This window comes from Pagrus major, chromosome 9 (assembly GCF_040436345.1).
Source record: "Pagrus major chromosome 9, Pma_NU_1.0".
NCBI lineage: Eukaryota > Metazoa > Chordata > Actinopteri > Spariformes > Sparidae > Pagrus > Pagrus major.
Window position 1 is genome coordinate 30,248,719 of NC_133223.1, and position 21,506 is coordinate 30,270,224.

The 21,506-nt window shown below is 40.9% G+C and overlaps 2 protein-coding genes across 2 annotated transcripts; one reads left to right on the plus strand and one right to left on the minus strand.

Annotated features, from left to right (window-relative positions):
• Positions 1-3,979: 3,979 nt before the first annotated feature.
• On the minus strand, positions 3,980-10,139 carry c9h2orf88 (chromosome 9 C2orf88 homolog). The gene is made up of 2 exons (XM_073473294.1): positions 9,792-10,139; positions 3,980-9,055 (listed from the first exon to the last, which is right to left on the minus strand). Exon 2 carries the CDS (start codon positions 8,727-8,729, stop codon positions 8,454-8,456), a length of 276 nt encoding a protein of 91 aa, XP_073329395.1. The 5' UTR covers positions 8,730-9,055; positions 9,792-10,139; the 3' UTR covers positions 3,980-8,453.
• Positions 10,140-13,396: 3,257 nt separating this feature from the next.
• On the plus strand, positions 13,397-17,056 carry mstnb (myostatin b). Its single transcript, XM_073473601.1, has 3 exons — positions 13,397-13,907; positions 14,232-14,602; positions 15,330-17,056. Exons 1-3 carry the CDS (start codon positions 13,508-13,510, stop codon positions 15,708-15,710), a joined length of 1,152 nt encoding a protein of 383 aa, XP_073329702.1. The 5' UTR covers positions 13,397-13,507; the 3' UTR covers positions 15,711-17,056.
• The last annotated feature ends 4,450 nt before the right edge of the window (positions 17,057-21,506 follow it).

A 21,506-nucleotide genomic window follows, 5' to 3' on the forward strand; every position in this document is an offset into this window, starting at 1 on the left:
CCAAGCAAATGATCACAAACGCATGATTTCTGTAGCTATCTGAAGCAGTGATTCTCAACCCGGGGTGTTTGGAAAGACTGACGAGAAGCAGAGAAGTCTGTAGATAACAAGTAAATGAAAAATGGTTGAAAAGGTTTGCGACTACAAGGAGTTTTTAACTACACTGAACAAAAATATAAACGCACGACCACACCTGTGAGGCGGGATGGATTATCTCGGCAAAGGAGAAGTGCTCACTAACACAGATTTAGACAGATTTGTGAACAATATTTGAGAGAAATGGTCTTTTGTGTATATAGAAAATGATTTAGATCTTTGAGTTCAGCTCATGAAAAATGGGAGCAAAAACAAAAGCGTTGCGTTTATATTTTCGTTCAGTTTAGCTACTTTAAAGTAGCGACCAAATGGTAGCTAACGATGACGTATTTTTGTAAGCTAACCCGGAAGTTAGCATCGCCCTGGTTCCATCAACGACATTTTTTTTGTATTAGCTACACATTTTGTTCAACACGACCACTTTTGTGATTTTCGAAGCGTAAATTAAATCTCTAGCAGTAAAAAGCTAATGTTAGGCTATAAACAGACAACATCATGGTCACACGACTTAAATTTCACCACCACCAAGCATCTTGCTACACAATTGCTATACACGTTTTCTATAAACTGATCAATGTACAAGTTGTAAAGTCAGAGTTAAGATAGTTTGTCACTAAAGTCGACCTGTAAAGATGATAAATTGTTGAAATAGTAACGATAAATGCTTGACATTCATCGTTTTAAGGGATTAAGAAACATTTGAAATACTGTAGTTAGCTATTTACACTAAAATGAAAAGTTTAAAATCCATTCAAACAGTTATAAAACGTGACAGCTGGTATCAGTGAAGGGTAACTTTACGTCATTGAGCAGGACTGTTTATCAGGAACATCTGATCTACAGGATGAAACACCTTCACTTTGTCTCTTTTAGTGTTTTCTCTTCCTGCCTCACATCCACAGTCTGACTCAATCTCGTTTCATCAGCAGCCTTGTATAAACTGTGCGTCCTATTCATCCAGCAGCTCCAGCACTGCAGTCTGAGGCTCTCTCAGCCTTCAGACAGGATCAACTCCCACATACTGTAGGCAGTAAACACCGAGAACACAGTCTGAGCGTTTCTCTCCACGTCACCGATAAAAACCTTTATGGCTTCCATTTACTCTTCAAACACACGCCGGCCAGCAGTCGCCTCTAAAGGCCTTTTGTTTGTCTTTTATGACGCTGAACTTTTACCCTCTCGTACAGGACGCAGCACATCCTCCTGACGCGTTTGACGGGTATTTAAGATAAATATTGTTGAGTCTGTATGAGCCGATAATGTGTCGACGAGCACCTGAGTGTGCTTCAGTGAAACAAAGAGGCTGCTCTGAGAAAATAATGGTGAACTGATGTTTCAGTGATGTTGGAAGGCATAAATCTGCTTTAATGGCATCATCAGTTTTTACACATACTGTATGTACAGTTTACAAGTTAAATGGATATTGTACTAAAGGAATATGACACCATGTTAGTTATTTTATGATGAAATCTTCTCAGGCCAACATGTATCGTCTTTTAAAAGCTGCTTTTCAGAGGTTATTTTTCAGTAATTTGGCAGCAGACGGAGCTGAAACTATAAGTCAATTGGAGAAAATGAATCAATAACTATTTTAATAATAAGTGTTTAATCATTTTAGTCGTTTTTCAAACAAAAATGTCAAACTTTTGATGGTTCCAGCTTCTTAAATGTGAGGATTTGCTGATTTTCTTTGTCATTAATGACAGTAAATAAAGAGTTTTTGGAGTTTGGATATTTTTCATAATTTTTACACGATTAATGGACTGATCGTGAAAATAATCGTTAGCTGAAGTCCAACTTTACAATAAAGTCAACTGCACCAGAATAAAACACTGATACAAAACTCCTCTGCTGCCATTTACCTGTCGTAGGTAGTGAATTACTGATCAGCTGCTTGATTCACTCAAAAAATTATTTTCCTAAAACACTGACTTTATGTATTTCAATCTCACATTTTTTTTTTAAATTATTTCATAAGTTCAACATAAATATTATCATTTAATGCAAAGTATTTTTAACATGTTGAGTTGATGTGAATAAATTGGAAAACTGCCTAAATAAAGTTAATGCAAATTTTCAAGTATTATACGTAAAAGTAATCCATTACATGTGGATTACTTTTATGTATAACAATAAAAAATTATTGTAACAGGATCAGATGGAGATTTAATGTGATTGAAATACATGAAGTCAATGTTTTAGGGAATTTTTTTTTTTTTTTTAAATAAGCTTCTTGAGTCTTTGACCAAATAAAGTAATAGTTAAACCACTGAGTCAAGTGACACAAAATTGATCAGCGAATAATTGTGAAAATCGATTTATCGTTGGTCATTTTTCAAGCAAAAACTCCAAACAACAAACATTTACTGGTTCTAGCAAATGTCCCATTTAATGCTCACTTACGGAAAAAAAACTGAGCATCTTCGGGTTTAGATCTTTTGAATTTAAATAAGCTTCTTGGGACTTTTGAAAAAATCAATAGTTATATATTTTTCTAAAAAAACTGAAGTTAGACATAGGTCATTTGAGGTACATATATAGGGAACTAAAGACTGGCCGGTTCAGTTGTCACTATTGTTCTGGCTGCCAAATAACCCTTCAACAAGAGCTGCAACAAATAATCAATTAGTCGACTGACAGAAAATAAATCAACTAGTAGTGATAATTGATGATTTTTTCACGTAAAAATTCCAAATTTTGATGATTTTTTCACGTAAAAATTCCAAATTTTGATGACTTTTTCAAGCAAAAATTCCAAATTTTGATGATTTTTTCACGCAAAAATTTCAAATTTTGATTTTTTTTTTTAAAAATCAAATTTTGATGATTTTTTCAAGCAAAAATTCCAAATTTTGATGATTTTTTCACGTAAAAATTCCAAATTTTGATGATTTTTTCACGTAAAAATTCCAAATTTTGATGATTTTTTCAAGCAAAAATTTCAAATTTTGATGATTTTTTTTTTTAAAAAAATCAAATTTTGATGATTTTTTTTTTTAAAAAAATCAAATTTTGATGATTTTTTCAAGCAAAAATTCCAAATTTTGATGATTTTTTCAAGGACTTGATGCTTTTCCTTGACATACTTGACAATGACCTGAACGTCTGTTGGTTGATTAAAACAAGCTATACCTGTCTGTGGTTGTTCAACAGACATTTTTTACTTTATTCTGAGAATTTATTGACAAAAAAGTTGAGACGCTGTGCAAAACTTACAGAAAACTGAGTGTGATATTTTGCCAATCTTTTTCGACATATACTCAATTTAAAACACTATAAAGACAATATATTTAATGTTTTTATCTCATCAACTTGTTTGGTTTTTGGTAAATATACACTTATTCTGAATTTGCCAGCGACATGTTTCAGACAGGAGCCAGTTCAACACTGTTGTTACTTTCCAAATGATTTTCTTCCGTTTTCATTAGTTTTACACAGCGTCCTCAACTGTTTGTGGAATCAGGGTTGTAAGAGACAGTTTGATTGATAATGAAAACGATCATTAGTTTTTACCAAAGGGCAATATAACACCTCAGGGAATCTATCCTTTTATTTAATGATCACAGAGGAAGTGTTGGATGAGTCCGGCCAGTGTAGCAGCATCTCTCATCTCTGTCCAAACACCTGCTGGTTTCATATAATTTAAAATGGGTGACCTTTAAAAACTCCATAAGGAAGCATTGGCAGCCTTTCAGTGGAAGACACAGATGTTTGAATGAGGACGTCACACTGGATCAGATTTTTAACTCTTAAGGCCGTCTGAAGAAGTCAAATCTTTCCTTTTAGACGACCACACGACCTGAAGTTTAAAAACTGAATCTGTTGTGAGTTTGTAAACACAGACGACACCACAGTTTGTAAAAAATGAAACCTTTCTCAGTGATTAGACATCAGCGTTATGGCAACATCTTTAATGTATGGCCCAAAAATAAGAAATATAGATTTCCATCACCCGGTTTTATATGTCATTGAAATTAACATGTAAAATAAAATCATCCTCCAGCAACTGCAAAGAAAATGTGCACCTTTAATTGCATGAACTGATCAAACTATCACATTCTTGTCTCACTGCCGTCAGCTCTTTCTTGTGCTATTCAAACGGACCCTTCAAGGTTTCTGAATCCCAACATTCACAGAAAAACAGTTTTTCAGTCCAACAGTGACATTTATCATTTCATCTGAAGCAAAACAAACGGCGTCAGATTAAGAATTAGGAGTACGGCGTCACCGCTCTAATCTTCAGGGGGTGTCGACAACATGTTTGGAGGGAAAGAGATTAGTGCAACTTGTGTTTTGATTTTTTTTTTAGTGTGATGCTTTTAATAGCACACAGAGTATTTCAACCTCACCTAAACACTGCAGCTTGTAAACAGAGGCTTTGAAACACCATTAAAAAGGCGCAATATGTAAGAATTATCTGTCGTAATCATACTCCAAACAAACAGGGGGCAGCATAACACCAGAGTAACCGCTAACAGCTGCTAAGTGTAGCTGCCGTTAGCTAGTAAGCTCAGTTAATGGTGCTGCTAGCGGTCGTATTAGCTGACTTTGCCCGGACTGGGAGCTCGGAGCACCGGGGGAGTTTTGATGTTGTTTACTGCCAGACCATATCTGGGGGCTAGCTGGTTAGCATGCTCACTTCAACAGACATAACTCAACACTGTTAATTACAATAATTTTTGAATGTTTTCAACTAAAAGTCTTACATATTGCACCTTTAAAAGAAATGTGTCCCTCACAATTCACTGCCATACATACTTTTTTTTCTGAAATAAGGTCCCATGGTGGTTCACTAGAAGTAGCATGACTTCGTCTGTCTACACCTTCCAGGTTAACATCAGATGATTCGTCAGAGAGTCAGGAAGGAAGTCGGCCAGCGTGACTAAACGTAACGTGACAATCACATTACCTCGTCCGTCAACACTTTAGATTTTCATTGGCAATGGTGGTTTTTAACAATGAAGACAACAGCTCCCACGATCCCACACTACTTCACACGTCAAACATTTTATGGTGCGTTCCACTGCGCTCACAACTCCAACACAGTTACTTTTTTACATCCTGAGCAATTTTTACTTTATAAAGTGTTTGTTTTTGAAACATGCAGCAAATACAACTTTAGAGTGGCCATTTTCACTTTCCTTCAGTTGATCTGCGGTCAATACAATTACTCCTGTCCTCAACTGTTTAATCAGCTGCTGTAGTTTCTTGTGAAGTTCGCAGACTCGCCATCCGAACAGCCGTTTGCGGCGAGCGTCCATGAAAAATAGTCGGAAATACTGACCTGAAAATTACGATTTCCTACTCGCAATGGAACGCACCATTACATCTTTTGCTTTTCTTGTTTTGTTTGAGAGACCACCTAGTGGCAGACATTACATATTGTGCGTTTAACAAGGACTTTTTCATTTACTACATCCGTACTGGTTCGACGACCCGATACAATGGACAGTTTTAAATCCATACTGAAACAGTACCACTGTTATCAGAGAAGACCTGGGGAGAAGGCAAGTGGAGGGAATACCCTGCCACTGTTTTATATGGCTTATCAGCATGTTTTAAGTATTCTTACTGTTACTGGTTCCTGCTGTTATGTTTTTTAATTCATTAAATGCAACACTATTAAAAGCTATAGTCACTGCAAATAGTTGTGTGGCAGTTAAAGTGTCCTCATCATCAGTAGAGACAAAGCTAGCGATGTGAATTTGGGGTAAATCCCAGTGACATCAGTTAACAGTTCCTGTGTTCAAGCTACACTCCTTCCACTGTCCAGTGAGCAAATACCAGATCTGGATAATGTCGCCCCTCATATGAATCATCACCAGTATAAAACAAGTCACCTAAACTGTGTTGGGCCCAAAGTAACATTCATTAAGGACTTTGGCAGGTTGTGAACCTCTATTCCAAATATATCTACTCTGTCCCCTGGTATGTATCAATGGAGCAGCACCACACGAGTTCAAGAAGTCAAACATACACTGGATTAAAATGTCATGGGTTTACAGGTTTGCATATTTATGCTGTTGTCCTCTGTCGGGCAGATGGCAGTATTTCTCAGTCAGGCGTTGTACAATGACACAATTTTGACAAAAAAAACAAAAAACTAGGCCTACAACATTTTTAACCAGAACCAAGTGGTTTTTTTTAACAACAGTTCTGTTGACGGGATAAATCCTTTTTGAAAAGTGTGTCAATCCGTTCTCATGTCCTGCTCTCTGGGAGAGACCAGCAAGTCCTTTGTGATGTGGCCAAACAGTCGCCAAAATGAAATGTTGGCATTTTACATTTCTGTAAATCACGGATATGTTTCACATTTGTACGTTTCATACATGTATCAACATTTTCATCAATACGTGTCACATCGCCTACATGTATACGAGCTGAGACAGGATGGTGGTGGCGTGACAGCTGGGTGATGCAGTCGCCAAGTTAGTGACTAGACTTCCCGGAAAAATGTCAACATTTGTAAGCGTGAAGCCACTGAATATTTTTAACAAGACGTCGAGACATATTCCTACTCCGTTTGTGGCAACAAAACTGGATGTTTTGATGAGATGTCGAGACGTCTGCCAAGCCTGAGACCACTGGTCAAGATGGCGTTTTCACATTTTTAAGCGTGAAACCACTGGATATTTTTAAGGAGACGCCGGATCATTTTCCAGCTGTGTTGGTGGCAACAAGACTGGATATTTTTGATAAGATGTCCATACAGCTGCCAAGCCAGAGACCACTGTTCGAGATGGCGTTCTAACATTTGTAAACGTGAAACCACTGGATATTTTCAAAGGAGACATCTGGACATTTTCCTGCCATGTTAGCGACAATAAAACCGAACAATTTTGACCAGACATCAAGACAGCTGCCAAGCGAGAGACCACTGTTCATCACAGCATTTGCACATTTATAAGCGTGATACCACAGGATATTTTTAAATGAGACGTCAGGACATTTTCCAGCCTTGTTAGTGGCCACAGAACCGGGTTTTTTCTGACGATGTCAGGACATATTCTTGCGGTGTCTATGGCAACAAAGACTGTTTGACACAGCGTTTCAACATTTGTAAGCATGAAACCACTGGACATTTTTAACGAGACGTCGAGACAAATTCCTACTGTGTTTCTGGCAACAAAACAGGACATTTCTGATGGGATGTTGGGACGTTTTTGACATCTGTTTTTTATCGGCAACAAAACCAAATATTTTTGACAAGATGTCGAGCCAGCTGCCAAGTGAGAAACCACTGTCCGACAAGTGTTTCAACGACTGTAAGTGTGAAACCACTCGATGTTTTTGAGAAGACACTGCAATATTTGTGGCAAACAACCAGTTCAGCCAAAACGTGATCTTTTCCTGATCCTGAAGTGTTTTTTGAGACTTAACCTAATTAGACTATAAACCTAATGAGACTATAATTGAACCTGAAGAAACATAAAGCTACAACATAAAGAAAAGTTTGAACATATCCGTGGTTTGCAGAAAAATGTACACTGTCAACGTTTATTCTGGCGACTGGTTTGGATCTGGGTTCTGATGAAGCTACCAAACTGTGACTTGTGTGTTTAAATATCCTGGAGCGCAGGAAAAACATTTGTAATTTCCTGGACCCATTTTGAGGACCCTGCCTGCTGGATGGAGGGCTGCGGTCGAGGCTGCCTAATGGCAGTGAGATAAGCAGAGCCGGGGAAGATGCTCCTCATTGCGGCTCAGCCACAGGATCTCCAGGGAGGCCATTAAGGGAGAACTTCAGCCCGAGGAGCCTTTTGTCAGACCAGAAGGAGCCGGACAGCTGGGTGTGTTTCTGACCTGATGACACTAGTGTGAGCCTTCACCAAAAGAAGGGATCTATTAATATCTTCCTCCGTACGAGGAAAGAATCTTGGCCCTGGGACAGCATCAATGGATCGGGTAGACTTTCACTGGCAGGACCGTTATGATTCCCGGCAATATCTGATAGGATTTCTTGCTTTGCGTAACAAGTCCAGCCACAGAGAGCCAACACCTACTGGAAGAGGGGACAAATAAGGTCTGAGAAAGCTGATATCCAACTGAAGACTTTCTGCTTCAGCAAGGCTCCGGCTTTGATGCAGATAATCACAGAAACGTGGACGGGATCAGGGTGCTTTGGTTGCTTTGTAGGAGGGTTTTTAGGCTCAATCCAAGTATAATCCAATCCAAAAGTAGGTCAAAACTGAATTACTGACAGCTCATTCATATTCCCGCTCACAGCACGTAGATGCTTGAAGGATTCTGAATGAAGGTGTTTGGAGACTTTCAGCCTTGTTTAATCACATGTAGAAGTGTCAAGTTCAAGGCAGTCTCGGCTCCCGGGCTTTCTGCTGCGACACCCCCTTCCTGTGTCATGGCACGTCACATTCGATGTAGGGGATGTCGCTGTAGCGGCGGTCTACCTCCACCCACTGCTGCACGGCCCGGACCACGATCTCCTCAGAGAGCTTCTGGGCATACTCCAGCAGCACCGGGTTGACCTGCGGGGAGTTCTCCGGCGAGCCCGTCTCTGACTGAACCAAGTAGGCTTTCTCGCCTCTCGCTCCCTTGGCTTTGCCTTCCATCTTCTCCGTAGAGTTCGCATTTTGGCCTGTAGGGTCGCTCTTCTTGGATTTAACGCACCCCATGCTCTGGAGGATGAATGTGCAGTGACAGCGAGAGTCTTTGGTTAGATTTCTAACTTTTCATTCTGATTCCAGAGGTGATCGGTCAGTCGACCCAGAAGCAGCTCTTTGCTTCCCCCTCGACTTCTTTCTGCGCTCCTGTCATCCACTCCCACTCTCATCCATGTCCGGGTGCCAACATGTGCGACGATCAGTATTACAGAGGCGAGGGTGGTGATTTAGAGGGCGCTCGGGGGCGACCAGCTAGGAGGCCCATCCCTGTGCGGGTCTCGCGGCGTTGAATCGGTCAGTCCGGCTTCCTCGCCGACCAGAACTCATCTTTTCCTCAACTGCGGAGAGAAAGATAGAGGGAGGATTTCAGTGATTTATTCATCATCAGAGGCTGCCTACAAATACCAGATGGCGGGAACGAGGAAAAGGATTTTTCACAGTGACCGTGCCGAGCACTTGACCCGGGTCAAGGCCTCACCTCTGACTCTGCAGGGTCATCTTTAAACACGCTCTGCTCCTCTGCACATCAAATGTGTTACTCATCCACCCCTCCCGCCTCTCCCTCCCAGTGTTTTATGACTCAATCCCTCGGCCTATTTTGTATTGCATGACACGGGGACGTCTGTCTCTAGCTCGAGCGCGCTGATGCTGTTTTGTTGTAAGCCTGTGTCTCCCATCTGTTCCACTAACCGAGCCTTCGCAGCCTGATTCACAGTGACAGCTCCTCTTCTCGGACTGCAGGCCTCGGCACACAGCAAACATGTGCTTCATTCAGAAAGCTGCACAACACCAGGCCATGAATGATTTATGCGGAAGAAGGGGAGTCTCCCTGTGAGTAAAAACAACATTTGGAGGAGCATGCAGGAGTCTGAGCAGTCACCACATCTGATTTCTGTGTTAATGAGCTTAAATGATTGTGTTGACGTGCACCAAAACTGTGAGAGCATCCATCCATAGCTGACAAACAAACACATGGGATTGAGATTAAATCTTGATAATTATTGTGAGAAGCTTTTGTGCAAACCTGCTCTGAGCAACATGAGATTAAACATGTCAACAGAAGGATCAACATACTTTCATCAGAGTGTGGAAAAAGCGTCAGGTTTCTCTCCATTCCCCCAAAAACCAGCCCGGCGTCAGGAGGAATAAAAACCCCAAGGTCGTTCAAGTAAATAATAATCCGGACATCATGTGGTGTCGCGCCGGATCCTCTGCTCTCTCCAACAGCATCCGAGCGATGTGAACTTGACTCCTGATGCGTGTAAAGAAACAAAATTATCTCCCAAGTTGCTGCTGCTGGTTTCAGTGTCTGCAGGATGAAGAAGCTCCGCACCTGATGTCAAATCATCTCTGAGAGGAGACGAGAGTCCGCCGGAGCAGACTGCCGATCCAATGCTGCCGTCACGTCGGTCACCGCCGAGTGAAGCCGCTCAGCAGGGAGCACATCAGAGGTCTGGACTGACTTCAGAGCGACGACGCTCCACGGCAATTACCGAGCTGCAGCGGTGCTCAGAGGAGAGAGAGTCCGGCCGCTGCGCACTGACGGCGGCGCCGCGGGCCGCTGCAGCACCGCCATCTGGTGGCGACACCGAGACACTGCACCAGGAAATCACCAGACTGATCCATGAAGAAAATGAGATTGTTGATTTATTTATTATCTGTTTATTATCTTCACGTGTTTGTGTCTGATTATTTTGTGGCTTTCATTGTGTTTTAATTAAAGAGGAGCTGGAAATATTGATGCTTTTAAACATAAACTGGCTTTTATGTAGTGTCTTATAATTTTTATGGTTTTAATACTTATTTTAATTTATTTTGTTTCTATCATAGCCCTTTATTCTTTTTACTATATTTTATATAGATTTTAGTTTATTTATTTATTGTTCTTATTATTCATTTTCTTATATTTTATGAACCTCTAAAATAAAATTTTACATGCAATACTTTATTTTATCATTATTTTTCTTGCTTGTTTTCATCTTTTATTATTTTAACTACTCATTTTGTTGCAGTTGATGTGCATTTATACTCTAAACCTGTTTTTATACCATGTTTTATTTCTCAATCACTTGGAATTGCATTTTGATTTGTATGAAAGGTGCTGTATAAATAAAGTTTGATTGATTTGTACATTTAAAAAAAGGGAGAAAATGATTCTTGACTTGAGACTCGTGACTTGAGATATAACGACTCCAATGACTTGTCATGTTTTCAGTTTACTTTTATTAAGTCTGTCTGTATTTCACTGATGTTTTTTATTGAGAAGAAATTAAGAAAAGATCATGTTTTCTTGTTTTTTTGTTTTTTTTTTTTAATTTACATTTATTTAACTGAATATCAATACTTTGCATATAAATTCAACTTTTCTGAGCTGGTTTGACAAATTGGCCAATAATATCTTTATTAGACAGATACTGACACCTCGTCTTTCCTCTTTATAGAGCAGATACTGCAGGTAGTTATATGACTCACAGTGTCAAAAATAAAATATTATGCAGCAGAACTGCCTCTGTGACTGTTTTATTAAACATGAGCATTTATCTCTAATATGAGTTGGTTATTAGCAGAAAACAACGTGTCACTTTTTGTCGTATACGCACACATTGGGCAGTAAAACAACAAAATAAGAATAACATGATTGTAATGATGTAATTACACCAATCATGACACAATCAATGAAACAACCAATCAGAACTATACCATAAACCATCATAAGCCCAAATTTAAACTATAATACTTATAATAATTACTTAAAACTTGGTTAATTTTGACTTTATATGAGATTTTAATTCTTTATTTTGTCTTTAAATTAATATTCTTATACAGTTTTTAATAAGAAATATATTACGATTATTATTATTATATTACGAAATTTTACACTTATCCGGCGAGTAATTTTAATAAGAATTCAGCGATTGTGTGCGAGATGCATGCAGACATTAAGCCAGTATAAGCAGCTAAGTATAAGTTAAACCGTCTTATGAAATATTTGTTTGTTTTTTCTGTGTTTTTGTTTCTGTAACGGGGCAGAAGGGGGTTCGTCACAGAGCCGGCCCGAGGCTTTATGGGGCCCTGAGCAGAATTTGATTTGGGGCCCCGAGCTAAACGCACCACCCACCTCAGCACCGCCAATATTAACTATATATTATCCACGCTCCGTCGTTTGTCCATTTTACATCCAACACAACCATTATCATGACTTACTGGTGAGCTGGAAACAGAATAAACCAGCAGACAATGAATTTACTGTAAATCAGTATTTTGATTTGAAATGTGCAAAAGTGCAGAAACTACAAATAAATTGTTTCTTACATGAAAATAATGTAAAATGTAAGTAAAATGCAAATGTAAAAATAATTATATCCAACAACATGAAATAAATCAAATAGAAACTTAAATAAAGACATTAAAACTAACTGGGTGGAATGGAAATGATTAAACCAGTAGTACGAACAACATGTCGTTTCTCTTTTGTATAATCACACCCAAATATATATTTATCAACCTGTCATGTGACACTTCAAGAGCTCAGCCCCCTGGTTCCTCCTGTAAGCCTGATGACCTCTTGACCTCTGATATTTTGTTTTAATCATCTGATTTTATCTATGTGCAAATAAAAACATTTTTAAAAACAAAGTAAGGCAGACCAAGTAGATTTACTCGAGTACTGTACTTAATTTTGAGGTGATTGTTCTTTTTCCATTTCCTGCTGCTTTAGTTACTAGTTATTTGCAGATTGCATCACAGATAAAGAAGCAGATATTTAAATTAATTTATTTTATTGGCAACTGGATCAGATCAGATACAGAAGTAATATTTTAACATGACATCTGTACTTTTTCTCAAGTTTATGACTTTTATACAACAAATCACCACATTCATTCAGGTCCTGGTGTGAGTGATGTGAAGCCGCCACACGATGGCACCATCTTCTCATGAGCTGCAACCAGGTTTCACCAACAGGAGATTTGAAGTCCTGGATTAAGGAATTTTCTTTACCTTTCCTATTTATTTATTTATTTATTTATTTTTATTTATTTTATTCCTGTGCGCAAAACGATGTATTTCAAGTTTTTAGCTGATATGAGCCTTTAATCAGAAGAAAACACAGACTTGACTTTTACAGGATAAAACCTTTATTTCTTATTTTTCCTCACAGATGAATTTATTACAATCAGGCAGACAGAGTTACATCACGTTACAATACCTGCCATCAAAGAACAGTAATGTTTGATTGTCTTATCGAGCGCGCAGTTAAAAGAAATTATATAAAAACTGTTTTTTTTAAAGCGCATTTTTTTAAAAACTAGTGTATTCACATACATCTCCAACTGTACAAGACCTCGCCTGTATTTATCTTTCCTAATGTTCAGTAAACAGGCTGTTTTGTTTTGATTTGGCTCATATAACTTGAGGATCATCAGCATGTTACATGTAACACAGTCCGCTGTGCGCCACTGCGCTCGTTGCGCAATGACTGTAAGAAAAGTGAATTTGTCCATCTGTGGACGCGCTCAGCACACGCTCACAGCCTCCATCCCTGTATGGTTTGACAACGAAAAAAAGTTTTCATGTCAGTCGGTTAAAATTCATTGTTGCCTGTCCAGCCAATCATAGTTTTTGACGACACAAAAGAGGCTAAAGTTGGAGTATAAAAAGGTGCGCGCTAATAAAGTATGATGCCTGTCAGTGTGGGACTTTAATCCAAACCCAGTCCAGCCGCGCGTCACGTCCAGCACAAACCAACGGATCTTTTTTTTTTAAAACCAAACTTTCACACCTTAGAGACAATGCATCCGTCTCAGATTGTGCTCTATCTTAGCTTGCTGATTGTTTTGGGTCCAGTAGTTTTGAGCGACCAAGAGACGCAACAGCAGCAGCAGCAACAGCAGCAGCAACCCTCCGCCACCAGCCCAGAGGACACGGAGCAGTGCGCAACCTGCGAAGTCCGGCAGCAGATTAAAACCATGCGATTAAACGCCATAAAGTCTCAGATTCTGAGCAAACTGCGAATGAAGGAGGCTCCAAATATCAGCCGGGACATCGTGAAGCAGCTCCTGCCCAAAGCGCCGCCGCTGCAGCAGCTTCTCGACCAGTACGACGTGCTGGGAGACGACAACAGGGATGTGGTTATGGAGGAGGACGATGAGCACGCCATCACGGAGACGATTATGATGATGGCCACTGAACGTGAGTTTTTATTTCGCTTTGTTTGACCGATAAAGTGGAAGCGCGCAGACGTCTCCAAAATGGGTTTTTACGCACGGAGCAGAGCGCACGGAGGGACGCTATAAACAGTCAACACTTGGCTTCACCAGGTTTTAATATTGTCAGTGTCGATGTAGGAACATTATGGAGAGTTAAAACAGTATATTAGTGGTGTATTTTGTCAGACTGTGGTGATTACGCACACGGATTGTGAGGTCTCGTGTCAGGGATTTTTATTTCAGTCTGTAAATTTCAATCGCACATGTTCAGTAGTTTTCTCTCTCTCCTCTCTCTCTCTCTCTCCAGCCGAGTCAGTCGTCCAGGTGGATGGGGAGCCGAGGTGCTGCTTTTTCTCCTTCACTCAAAAGATTCAAGCCAATCGAATCGTGCGGGCGCAGCTCTGGGTGCATTTGCGCGCGTCGGACGAGGCGACCACGGTGTTCCTGCAGATCTCCCGCCTGATGCCGGTCACAGACGGGAACGGGCACATACACATCCGCTCCCTGAAGATCGACGTGAACGCCGGGGTCGGCTCTTGGCAAAGTATAGACGTCAAACAAGTGTTGAGCGTGTGGCTGCGGCAGCCGGAGACCAACTGGGGCATCCAGATTAACGCCTTCGATTCGAGGGGGAATGACTTGGCCGTGACCTCCGCAGAGCCTGGAGAGGACGGACTGGTGAGCTGAGACTTTATTTACATTAAAGTGAACATACTAGAAGTGATAAGAAGCAGTTTATCTCATCAGTAAACGTACAGGAGTGCATTGTGATGAGTATAGTTGGAGCATCCTGCAGGAAAATTATTCCTAAAAGTCCAGGTCTTATAAGAAAAACATGTTTGAGTCTGTTTCTGAGGCTTTAACTTCAGCTTGTAGTACAGAGAGGCTTTGCAGAGTCAGCAGGCGGTTAAACATTCCTGCATTTCACTGCTGGAGAAGCGAATCAAGACTTAAGACTTTCTGAAAGCAGTTAATCAACACAGACTCCATGTAGGCGCACACCTGCATTTGGACAAACGCCCAGTCCACAATAACCTCAAATCTTATTGCTGGATTACATAAAAGTTCACCTGCCCCACATTCCTTAAAGTATTCTGTGTGACTGTGCAAATCAGAGTAATTGCCTGCACACACACACACACACACCCACACACACACACACACTCGCTGCTATCAATGACAAACACTTATCGCACGGCTCAGATGCTGGCACCGGGCTCTGGGGCAATTAGAATACCGAGACGGCGGTGGTTAACCAACCGTCACATGATTCAATTTCTTCAAAACTCAAAAGTTTCATAATATTATCGAGCCGTGTTTGAAAACCGGCTGCCAGAGGTCGAAAAGATGTAGGCTTGGTTGTGTCGTCCGAACCAAAGTATTCACACACGTTCTGTCATTGCAGCAACCGTTCATGGAGGTGAAGATCTCAGAGGGGCCCAAGCGTGTCCGGAGAGACTCGGGCCTGGACTGTGACGAGAACTCTCCAGAGTCCCGGTGCTGCCGCTACCCGCTCACGGTGGACTTCGAAGACTTTGGCTGGGACTGGATTATTGCCCCAAAGCGCTACAAGGCCAACTATTGCTCCGGGGAGTGCGAGTACATGCACTTGCAGAAGTACCCGCACACCCACCTGGTGAACAAAGCCAACCCCAGAGGGTCCGCGGGCCCCTGCTGTACCCCCACCAAGATGTCGCCCATCAACATGCTCTACTTTAACCGAAAGGAGCAGATCATCTACGGCAAGATCCCCTCCATGGTGGTAGACCGTTGTGGATGCTCTTGAGTCGGGAGTGAGATCTCGGCGAGGTCGGGCGGCTCGGTCCGGCCTCCAGTTTTCAGACTTTTTGACACAACCGATCCACCAGTTCCAGTGCTTCTCCTGCAGCAACACAGTGCAATAGAACCAGAGTAGAGACCACAATCAGCCCGACCTTCCCGCAGGGCAGCGCTGCTTTCACATCCGGCACAGCTCTCACCTTTTCTTTCTTCCTGTGAAATCTTAGTCAGATCTCAAAGTCAGATGGATGCAGGAACACACACACACACACACAAACACACACGCCGGACCTTGGGAGTGAATGTAGATAGAAATTATTATCCAAAAACTTTTCTCGTCCTTCGTCGTCTCGGTGTTCTGCGCTCTGTCCATTTATACAAAACATGCCGACAGATTATACTCGTACGCCATCTCCGATCGTAGCCGACATGCAAGCTATTACACTTTTTCGCTAAGCTATATGTTTGTGATAATCATTTTTTCGAGTTATGTTTTTAAGAGTGAAACCAGGAATCCTCATGGACTTTTTGAAAGGGCTTGGAAAAACACAGCTGGGGACTCTTGAGAGTGGTACTTCACACTGGTAGAACATGTTTTAGGACACGTAGGAGTCGATGAAACGATGAAAACCGGCTGCACGGCAAACCCTAATTCCTAGCCAGAAATTACTACATCAACCAATTTGGAAAATCCTTCCTGTATCAGATGAAACCTTAACATCTTATTTAGTTTTTCGATCAACGATATCGAGAACTTGGGTTCAGGTTTTCGACGTGCCGGTCGATCATGTTCCACCAGGGTGAAGTAGCACCATTTTAGGTCTTGACAGGTCTTCATATACTCTCGCCATACATCCATACAACATACCCGACGGAGGAGCGTCCTCGCTCAGTCACAATCATCACTATCCAACAAAAAAAAAAACAGCCTGACCTGCCCGATACACTTGAATTATTCTGATTGTAAATTCACATTACTGGACAGAAGGACTTGAACTGAAGGCACAATGAATGCAGCCTACAAATGAAAAAAAAAATGTGTTTAAGACAGAGGAAACGGATTGTCGAGATGTATGAATGTTGAGATCATGCTTAAGACTCTGTCTTACAAACAACACAGTTTGCACTATGGCACACCAATAGAAAGAATTGGTTGCTACAAAAAGTTGTAAAAACTGATTTTGATATGTTTGCTAATTTGTATTGTATACATATGCCATTGTTTCCATTAGGAGTTGCCTTTCTAAACCACTGTTGGTAAATGTATAAAAAACCACAATCTAGCAAGATAAAAAGATGTAATACAGCAACTCTATATACTTGTTTTAACAAATAAAGTTTCTAGCTTGTTTGTTGAGTTCTGTTTCTTTGAGTAGTTTGTTCCTGCGTTACATTCAGACTGTATTTCTGATCAAGGATGCACTTTTTTTTTTATAAATCTGAGGTTTGAGGCATTGAAAGCAAACTTGGGTTCATAAGAAAAAATGTATAAAACTAGAATACTGGGTTCTGAATCCTTAATGTAGTGAGTAATCCAAAAAGAAAAACAAAGAGCAGCACTCCCATCAAACTATTCAAAGGTCCACTTTGTAAGAAAGTTGATTTTTGAGCCTCATTCCTAACACATCAAATACTGATGCTTCGGGTGGCGACCTACGATCCCAAAGCATCAAAAATTGGGAAAGAGAGTTAGAAAAAATCAACTCTCACATGGATGTTTTGGGCAAGACGCCCTTCTTCAGCATGTATTCTGGCAATTTCATGATCAATCTTCACAGGCGAGGTAATTACAGATAACCACAATCAGCATAACTGGTCCCGAAACGTCCGTGTGGCAAAATATTGAAGAGATTAATGGTTTTAATTGAAGAGTGTTTCAGAGAGTTTAAGCATTTTTAGGTTGCAAGTCAGACTCGGACTAATTTCCAGGAATATCTCAGGACATCTTCTTGCATTGAATTTGTGTCTCATCACAATATGAAATCAACACCTGCAACACCTTTCAAAGAGGCCACTGCAACTATAAAACACCTTACTGAAAAGACCAGGGCTTCATTTCTTGAGTGGCTTCAGAGTAAGTGTTGTCAGAAACATCAAAATATCTATACGAAGATTCTGAGTCGACACACTTTGCAAGAAAAATCTGTGTCTACAAAAGTGTGATATTAAATATCTACTAGTCTTTCTGCTGTTTCTCTGCTACGAGCCAAGAAAAGAAAAGTCATATTTTTCCCAATGGTATTGAAAATGGTCAGGAATATTGACATTTTTCAAGGTATTCAGAGATTCATTCTGCAGACTGGAACAAATCCAAAGCTGACGTTTAAGCATCACAACCTGAAGCTGACCATCGCAGCCCCATTTCAGTCTCTCAATCTGTGAGTGTGTGGAGGAAGGTAATGACAACACACACTCTCTCCGTCTACCTGAGTACACCTGCACAATCACATCACCATAAGCCCGTTTTTATCGTGATCGTACTTCGACTTCCCTGACTTTGCTTCTTTCCCAGCGAAGGGATGTTGAAAGTATTGCAGTCTAATGAGAGGATGTGAACTCTGGTGCGCTCTGACAGCATGACCTATCCGACTGACGGCCTCATTGAGGCTTGACTTCCGCCCAGTAGAGGGCGAATTGAGCACTGCCCCCGAGAGCCACTTCCTTTCCTGCTGAGAGCTGGAAAGCTGCCACGACGATCGGCCGCAGCAGAGAGCAGACCTCGGGTAGAGTGGATCCACAGAAGTGCTTTTCCCTCGGGGGGAAGCTTTTTTGGATTCTACCCTGCTCTGTTCGCTGGTGACGGGTGATTAAGTGTCTGGAAATATCTGTTAACAAGGAAAAGTAAAGGTTAAGTACCAAATTCAATATGAGGACAGAATCAATTTATAATCCTCAATCTCCATCCTCATATGTGCTCCTACAACGGTGCTGTTTCCATCTGCAGTTTGACATGGGCATGAACTTTTTATGAGTCTAATACTCTCCAACAGTTTCCAGACGTTTACTTTCACATTATTACTCGTGACGCACGTCTTAAAAATTAGCAATTGAAGAGCATGAAAAATATCATTGCTCCCAGGTATCGTGTATAAATGTCAGTTAAATGTGTTTTCTTAACTTTCCAGCACCAAAGTTTCCATTTTACACAACTTTATATTACATGTTGCGAATGTATATAAATCCCCAGTAATAGTTTGAGGGAATTTCTGCTTCTTTAGGTAGGAGTCATGACAGATACGTGGAGAAAGAACCAAAATGAAACATGAACTTGATGAGCATTGTTCCATCAGCCTTGCACCAGTATGAGCTGTTCTGACTCGGAGAGGTTTATCGTGCCCAGGTGCATCATTTCATTCGGTCCTGTCCTGCGCTAATTGCTGCTGTTTGCGAACAGGAGCTGGAAACGTTTTCGACTGAGCATCGCTGCATCTGTCAAAGAGTCGGACCCTGGAGGACTGTATCCGCCAGCGACATTCCACCTCTGACAGGTGAGGAAGTGAGAGTGAGAACGGGAAGAAGGATGTTAGGGGGTAAAGGAGTAGTCCAAGGCAGCTGGAGACCCCGTTATTGGACAGGTTTCCTGTTGTGTAAAGTTAATAGAATCTGAATGGATAGAATCTGCATTTCTCTTCAAGTCCTCGTTAATGAATGGTCACTAAATCATCCGTGATAAAGCTGATTAATAACATTAAAATTGATTCTGGCTATTTGATACTAAGGGGAAGTAAATCACATTTTTGGACTTATATATCACATCTTCTGATAATAGTTCTGGTTTTATTTTTTACAGGATTATAGAGTTATGTTGCTTAAGTATAAAAAAATAAACATTTATAAAACTCTGCTACAACATCTCTTTCTAGAAAGTATACACAAACCGTACTGTTAACATTCATCGTTGAGATTTATTCTCTCCAAGAATAAATGAGCGGTTATCCAGAGTAACCAGGACATTATTTCTTGTAAGGTTTTGAAATATCTTTTGATGGATTGTGTCCAAACCGAACTGCAGATATCTTTTTTAAAGACCAAGTCTTTAAAAAGATGCAATATGTAAGATTGGACACCATGCATCAATGATGTAAAAGCAGAGACCCCCTCTTACGAATGTTAAAACGCTGTGTCTGACAGCGGCGTCTCGCTTGGAAGCTGTCTCGATGTCTCGTCAAAATTGTTCAGTTTTGTTGCCACAAACACGGAAAGAGTATCTCCCGATGTCCCGTCATAAAACTTGGCTGGAAATTGTGCTGATATCTCATTGTAAACATCCAGTGGTTTCACGCTTACAAATGTTGAAGGGCGGTCTTGAACGGTGGCCTCTCGCTTTGCAGCCGTCTCGCTTAGCTGTCTCATATACATATAATCTGAATGTGATGAGACACATATTGTAGAAATGTTGATATGATAAATATGAAAACGTACAAATTTAGGAAGTGGTTCTTGAAAAAGCCAAACAATCGGCGTGTTAAGAACATGCACATTTCGGGCGCAGCACATACTACCTTAACCTGACGCGGCATATGGTTTGTTACAAGGAACCACCTGGACAGTTGGCCTTAGATACTGTTTGGAAAAGAGCAGGCCTTTTCAAAAAATACTTGGCAGGTGATCATACAAACCATCTGTCTATTAGCATTACTATCACGAGCTGACTTTAACCAATCAGATCAATGAACCACGTGACAAAGGAGATCGCAACCAGCGCACTCTAGTCGAAGCCAGTCGAGAGAAGAGCTAAAAACATCTTTTACACTTTCTCTTTCCAGTTGCAAAACACTCATCCACAAGTCACCGCTGTTGTTTTTAAACCAACAGTTGCAAACATTCGGACGTCAACCAGTCGAACCACAGAGGTTTCACCATAAGCGCGTACCTCGACGCCTCTCGATCTAGCAAATCCTCGCAAGGCAAGTAGATCCTAAAAACTGAGCTGTCAACATGTTAAAGGCTTATAAGCTGATACTCTTATCTTGGTGGATAACCAAAGTCATCACAATTTATCCTCTGGGAACCAGAAACTTCTGTACCAAACTTCATGGCAATCCAGCCAATAGTTCACTCAACATTTGACCCAAACCTTAAAATGTCAATCTCATGGAGATCCTAGACGAAAGGTAAGGAGACCGACCGACCTACCTCGCTATCTAATGCATATAAATCTACATATTTCTGTAAGTAAGCAGAATACAAGAGACACCAGACCCATGTTTATTTTAAGATGGTGTAATGGGTCTCTAGGGAAGGTTAACGTCTGCAGGTCAAGACACCTGACAAATGATAGCAGCTTTTCAAGAGAGCCATCACCTCTAGAGGCCTTTCGAGGAATGTGGGATTTATAGATGGAGATGAGTTGAACTTGAAAACTTACCGTAGTAAAATCATGTGTAAACTGTCCAGAGACTAAAGCAATAATTGTCTTCCACTCTACATTTCCAATATCCTATAGCTGCCACTGTATATATGTAATTTGTCTTTAAAGTGACTCGCAGATCTCCCCCACATCTGGAGGAAGGAGGGGGATGCCCTGTCCTGGATGTGGTGAAGGGACAACGAGTGGGGAGTGAAAAGGGGTTTGCCACGTGCATCCAAAAAACATCTGGACCCTTAAACAGATGTGCGAACCATACCATCTGGAGAAGTGTTTCTGCTGACAGATCGCTCTGTGGCAAAAGGTCTTCCTCGACGAGAACACGGTTCAAGAGTGATGACAGATCAAGTTGTCAAACCACGACAGGCCTGAAACAAATGTGCGCACAGGTTTGGATGATGATATGAAATAAATCTAAGCAATGCTTACAGCAAT